This window comes from Neomonachus schauinslandi, chromosome 6, assembly GCF_002201575.2.
Source record: "Neomonachus schauinslandi chromosome 6, ASM220157v2, whole genome shotgun sequence".
Classification (NCBI taxonomy): Eukaryota; Metazoa; Chordata; class Mammalia; order Carnivora; family Phocidae; genus Neomonachus; species Neomonachus schauinslandi.
In genome coordinates, this window is record NC_058408.1 from 103242256 (window position 1) to 103248867 (window position 6612).

The window sequence follows — 6612 nt, forward strand, 5'->3', positions numbered from 1 at the left end:
AGTAAGCAGGAGCGGGGTGGGGTGGGGCAGAGGGAGAGGGCAAAGCAGGCTCCCCGCTCAGCAGGGAGCCCTATGCAGGGCTCAACCCCAGGACCCTGGGATCATGACCTGAGCTGAAGGCGGACGCTTCACCAACTGAGCCACCCAGGCTCCTGGAGGCACCTTTTTTGGTTGATGCAAAGGAAAAGCACCTGCCCTCTGGAAATAGACCCGATGGCAGAGAAGGGCAAGGACCCCTCTGCGCAGAAGGCAGAGCTGGCCCCAGACAGCGCTGGGGGGGAGTGAGGAGGAAGTGTCAAAGGTGGCCAAAGAAGAATGAGATGTGCTGGAAAGAAGGTGTCGGGGTGCCCAAGGGGTGAGTATGCAGGTGGAGCTCGGGGAAGAGGTGGGGCCCTCTGGAGGCAGGCCCACTCCTGGGGCCAGCGATGATTCACTCCCCCTGGCGACCTCTATAGAGAAGGCCTGGTGGCTGTGGGGACAACATGTAGTTGTGGTCCGCATGACCACAGAGCTCCACCTGAGGACGGGATTATAGTCAGAGTGTGGGAGCCACGGGAACCTTGAGACCATGGGTAGCCTGATCAGAGACAGCCACTTGAAAGAGAATGACGAGGCACCAGTAAATTATGATTCAGAGTGATGGGTGACATCACAAAAGGGGGATGGACATTTTGGCAGCCCAAGGATGAGCCCTTCTCTGGTTTAGAGGGTCCAGAAGAGCTAAACTGAGACTCATAGAGACCCCGGTGAGAATGGCTGAGGGTGGTACATTCAGGTCGTACGATCTGAAGTATGTGCAAAGTACCAGAGGTAAGAGAACATGGTGCATTCTGGAAACTGCAAGGGAATTTACCATTTCTTAATTACATGGTGTGTATGGAACAGATTTACAGGAGATAAGGCTAGAGATACAGGAAGGTTCTCAGATAATGAAGCACCTTCATACTTTATCGAGTTGTTTGTACTTAGGGGGTTGTAAGCAGAGTAGTGATGTGATCAGATCTCCATTTTAGTAAGATGTCTGCGTGGAGACTTGGATGGGCAAGGCTGGAGGCAGAGAGACTAATAGTGGGCTGCTACTGGTGATCCAGGGTCCAGGGGAGAGGTGAGGGTGCCTCGAACTTGGGTACTCACAACAAAGATGAAGCTAAGTGAGCAGATCTGAGTGGTACTGAGGAGGTAGAATCACAGGCTAATTGTCTGAGAGGCAGGAGTCCAAGATAACACCCATCACTGACTTGAGCAATAATGACTGTCAGAACTCTTCACTCAAATGAAGAAGTAGGAAGAATTCAGCCGGTGGGGAGGGGCTGAGGAAAAGCGCAGCTGAGTATGAAATTCAAGTGCAATATTCAAATAGAGGTGGGCAATCGGATACAGAGGTTTGAAGCTCAGGGGAGAGAACTGGGCTGCCGTGGGGGGTCTAGGAGTCATCAGCCTGGAGATGTGAACTGAGGCTGTGGGGGTGATGGGACCCCCGCAGCAGGGTGGGAACTCTGCAGGAGAGAAGAGGCAGCGGCCAGAACCCTGAGGAACCCGGGGGCTTTTTACATTGTTTTATTAGGGCACAAATACGAAGAAACTCAGAACGAAATCTTTTGCTCCATCATATAACCATCCTTCGCCTGGGATTTCTGGGCTGTCTCCTCCCCAGACCCTATCCTCTCAGTTAATGCTTGTGTTTTCCAGATGCCTCTCGTTTGAGTCAGTCCTTTTGAAAGTACAGCATAGATGAAAAGATTCAAGAGATGCTACTTGCACAGCAAGTTTTTGACGATCGCTTTTTGCTAGGGTGGGCATGGAAGGGATGCTGACGCATTGAACATTGGTCTTGATTCCGACAACCCAGCTCTTGGGTGAAGGTATGAGGGAGGACAAGATGAGGAAAGGGCCAGCTGGGTTCAGGACCTGTACCCTCACTCCTCCCTTTTGCACCCGAGGCAGATACCACTGATGAATCCTCACCTGCCCTCTGTCTTCACGGAGACTTGATACGGACTCAGATTCTTTCTGTAGGCTGCCATCATGCTGACTCAGAGCTGGCAAGCCTTCTGGACCCTCGTGACCATCCTGGGAGTAAGACACCACCCCACAAACCACCAGAAGATCTCCTGTCTTTATTATGATGAACCTTTTATTACAGAGACAGACTGAACTCTCTTGTATAAAGAATCTCTGGATTGGGTCAGGGAAATCCACCTGCTAAAGATCACCACTCAATTCTCCCTGCTTCTGCCTCAGCTAAGCCCCCACTTGCTATTGATGCCTCAAGGTCATTGGAAACAGCAGAGGCTGCTGTCCCCTGGGCCAGGCTGGCTGGGCTGGGCCATGCTGGCCAGAGGGTCAGGGTTCCCGGCTGCTCACCAAGTCAGAGCCGCCCCGTCTCCCGCCCCAGTCGGTTGTCCAGAACCTGGAGCTGCCGGAGGAAGCCCGAGTTGGGGCAGATATCACGGTGGGCCTGCACCGTCTGGATGGCCTCCACCAGGGTCATGTTCTCGCAGATCATGAGGAAGGCCAGGACAACCGTAGCAGAGCGGCTCACCCCCATAGCACAGTGTACCAGCACACGGCCTGTGGGAAGACCCAACCTGGTGTCAGCTACCTGCCCTCGCACTGACCACCCCACTGGGAATTGGAGATCCTTCTGGCCATCCTTCAGCCCACCTGTCACAGCACCCTGGCGTACTGACAATGGTCTCACACTCAGATGGGGCAGCTGAGGCCCAGAGAGGGAAAGGGACTGGCTCAAGGTCGCACAGCAAGTTAGTGACCCAGCTAAGGTTAACAGCTGGGATTCCCTTTTCCAGGTCCAAGGTGCTTCCTCTGGCATCCTTTGCAACTCTGGCAGGGTGAGAGGGGGCATAGGATTTCTGGAGTCCCCTGGATTTGTGGCAGATGACAGGGGGTGTCTACCTACCTCCCTTTCCCCCCAGTTCTGCCCCTTCCCCGTCCCTGCAGCCCTATGCCAAGGCCTCATCTTAGAAGGGCCTTCTCAGCCTTTGCTAGGTCCTGTACCTTCTGTCCAACACACTTCCTGGGGGATATGGTTACACTGACAACCACATCAGACCTTAACGATGTCTGATTGTTGGTCCCCCGAAGGGGACACTCACTAAATGGTAGTAGCTCATTGCTCCATGGGGTGGGAAGGTTGCTGAAGAGGTCTGTGACTCCGGACACCCAACCCACCTGTGCTACAGCAAAAAGTGCCCCAGATCTCACCCCCCCAACCCCACCCACGACCCTAGTGCCTTCCCCAGCAGCTCACCTTGGGGAACACTGAGGGCAGTTCGGATGTATCGAGCAACAGGTAGAAAGTAGACACTGAGGTCAAAGAAGGGGTTGTCATCAGCCTCAATGCCATAGTACTCCAAGGGCATTCCACGGTAAAACCTGGCACCTGTGTCCACTTGAAACTTGCCCGCAGCAACGTTCACAACATGGGTGATGCCCAGCTGGGTCAGCTTGCTCTTGTCCCGGGCTGCATACCTGGAGGGAAGGCATGGGGGAGTTGAGAGGTGGAGTAGGTCTCGTTGGGGCCCCTCTGGCTGGGCTGGAACTTATACCCTTCCCTCCTCTGCCGTCCCCCTCCAAGTGTGAGACTGGAAAGAGTGAATAGGCCTTAGTGAAGGGGCTCCTCTAGTTGGAGTTCAAGATTCCCTTTCACTCTGGCCAAGGGCAGTCTGGCCACATGCATCAAAAACCTTAAAAATATACATAATATATACGTGTTTTGCTTCAGCAAGTTCCCTTCTAGGAACTTAAAAAAATCCAAAATGTGCCCACAGATGTATATAAAGTGGATCTAATGACATTCAAGATAGTGAAAAATTGGAAAAAATCACTAAATATCCTATAACAGGAGACTGAATATGGTATAGCTAAATGAAATACTGTGCAGCCCCCAAAATGTTGTAGCTGCAGGTAAAGGAGGAAAGGTGTCTGTGCTATACTGAGAACCTGTGAAAAATGCAGGATACAATATAGAACCTTGTTTAAAAATGTTTTCAAAAGATGTTATGTGGTTCCATTTAAAAAGCTTTCTACATAAAGTAGGTTGCAAAATGGGACTAGAAAGAGGTATCATTTTTGTAAAAAAAGATGTGAAAAGGCCTTTATGTACATATGTGTGTATGCATTTTTTAAAAGTCAATGAGGATGTTATTGCTGGTTATCTGGTGGGGGGATAGCATATTTGCCATATTATTAGCAAGATGTTGAATCATATTTTCTAAATATTATGGAAAATTTCTAAAATCCACATATATTGATCCATATGTTTCAAACTTTAGGAAAACTTTTGGGAAAATGATTCACAATTCTACTTTCTTTATAACTGTACACCCAAGAGAAGCTTGTGTGTGTATGTGTTCCCAGGACCCATGTACTAGACTGTTTCTAGGATCACTGTTCACAATAGCCAAAAAGTCAAAACAACTCAGATGTCCATATACAATCAAACGGATAAACTGCGGTATATTCACACAAATGAATAGTATACAGCAACGAAAAGTGAGTGAGTGGCAGCTGTGTAGAACATGGGTGAATCTGACAATATTGAGCAAATAACGCCAGGCACAAAATGCACACAATATGATTCCATTCATATAACTTTAAAAGACAAGCAAAACTAACTATATTGTTAGGTACATAGATGTTAAAACTATAAAGAAAAGCAAGGAGGTAATTATTCCAACACTTAGGAATTATCTACGGGGGAAGGGGTTATGTTGAGAAGGGTCAGTTACTTCTGGGGCGTAAGGAACGTCCTGTTTCTTGATGTGGATGGGGAAACCATTCATATGTGCTGTGTGCACTTTTCTCATGTGTGTTCTGTTTCCGCGGTTAAAATTAATAACATAAGAGGATAGGATCGTGTGGAAAGAGATGGTGGGAGGCCAAGACAGAGGCCACCTCTGTCCCTGCAGGACTCTGGGAGAGGCTCGCCTTCTGTCCCCTCGTACTTACGCATCTCCTAGGAAGAGGTTAGGCCAGACCTCATTGACATGGCTCAGCATGGCGGCCCGACGGACCCACAGCAAGCGTTGGAGGTAGGCCAGTGTGGGCGGCTGGTAGGGGGACCCCCGGACTGCCCCGTGGATCTTGGGCCTCCGGAGATCCTGGTTCTGCAGTGAGTCCATCCTGAAACAGAATGGACACTATGGTGGTTGGGGGCAGGATCCCCACCAGTGGGTCCAGCTGATGGGGGGGGCGGGGCAGGTATGGTGCAGTGCCCAGGGGCCACCAGGATGCAGCAGGAAGGGCCTCAACTATTTTGGATGAGATTATTAACCAGCTCAGCTGGGGCTGAGGCCTAGATCCTTTCCCCAGGGAACAAGGGAATCAATTCCTTGTCACTGCTGTGGAGCTGGGAAGGTCTCTCCTGCCCTTTCCAGAGGTCCCAGATGTTAGAAGCTTTGGCCAAGGGGCCCTTGGAGTTCCCTGTCTGTAGCAACTAGTCAGTACAGACACCCCACCTTCCTTAAGTCACTGGTACTTGGGACTTTGTAGGGATGGGGACCACAGAGTGCACCTAGGAAGGCCCCACAACCTGGCAGTTCATCTCAAGTCCCCTCCTCTGTTACTTCCAGGGCTGGTCCCCAGGTCCCTGGTCCCTCACAGTTTTGGGTGCTTGAAGGGCAGAGCCCATCTCAAGAATGAGGGGTCCTGGGCCATGAAATGGATTTGAGAGCATCTCCATACAGAGTAAGCTGATGCCTCTTAAGGGCCTGAGGCCTCACTTGGGGTAGGTCCCTATTTTACATAGGAGGAAGCTGAAGGTCAGACAGAATGTTTTAAGCGATGCCCAAAGCTGTGTGGCTGATAGGGAGCAAGGCTGGGGTTTCAATCCAGTTATGCCCCTTCAGTTCTGTCTCCAGGCCTTCCAGTTGCCACCTTTGGAGACTCCAGAGAGTGGTCACTAACCCATCTGTCTCTACAGGGGAGCCTGGCACTGCTGTCACACATCTACCTCCAGGCCCTGGGATTTTCCTCCTTACCCCCATGACTCAGGCCAGTGCTGCAGGTCAGGCCTCACCCAGGTGGGGTGGCTTGTGTCAGGAGTCGGCTGTCTGGGGGTGTCCGGGCCCCTGCAGAGCTGGGAAGTCAGTGGCACCAGAACCTTCGGCTGGTGCGGTGCTGGGAAGGAGTGCCTATCTTGGCTAATCGTCCCTGGCCCCCTCAACCAGTAACTAGGGAGGGTACAAACTGGGAAGAACATCCTTTCTCTTGGGTAGCCAGTGACAGGACCAGGAAGAGAAATGGGCACCCAGGAGGCCACTGGCTTGGCCAAGCTCACCCAGTGGGTAGCCGGTGGGCAGGGTGGAAGTGAAGACCCAGCTTTCCCCTTCATCCCCCACTGTGACCTCTCAGGGCAGGCTGAGTGGCCTGCCACCTACCTAGGGCATGGCCTGGGGCCAGGAATGGGGAGTGGGTACAGGGACGGGACTCAGCACCCAAGCGGAACCTGGCCAGGGTGGGTTCCTCCCGGAACACAAATGCTGTGAAGTGGCTAGAATTCCAGGTCCTTCCCTTGGAGCCGGTGGGGGTGGGGTCTAAGAGCAGACCTAGGCCACTGTGGACTGAAGTGCAGTCCTTCCAAACCCCCAGGCC

At 51.9% G+C, this 6612-nt stretch overlaps 1 protein-coding gene across 1 annotated transcript; it reads right to left on the minus strand.

Annotated features, from left to right (window-relative positions):
* Positions 1 to 2122: 2122 nt before the first annotated feature.
* LOC110589411 (dual specificity protein phosphatase 13) lies at positions 2123 to 6407 on the minus strand. Its single transcript, XM_044916499.1, is given in 5 exon segments — positions 2123 to 2571; positions 3269 to 3489; positions 4969 to 5142; positions 6000 to 6376; positions 6378 to 6407. Coding segments are annotated over 5 exon segments (1005 nt in total). The 3' UTR covers positions 2123 to 2368.
* Positions 6408 to 6612: the final 205 nt, after the last annotated feature.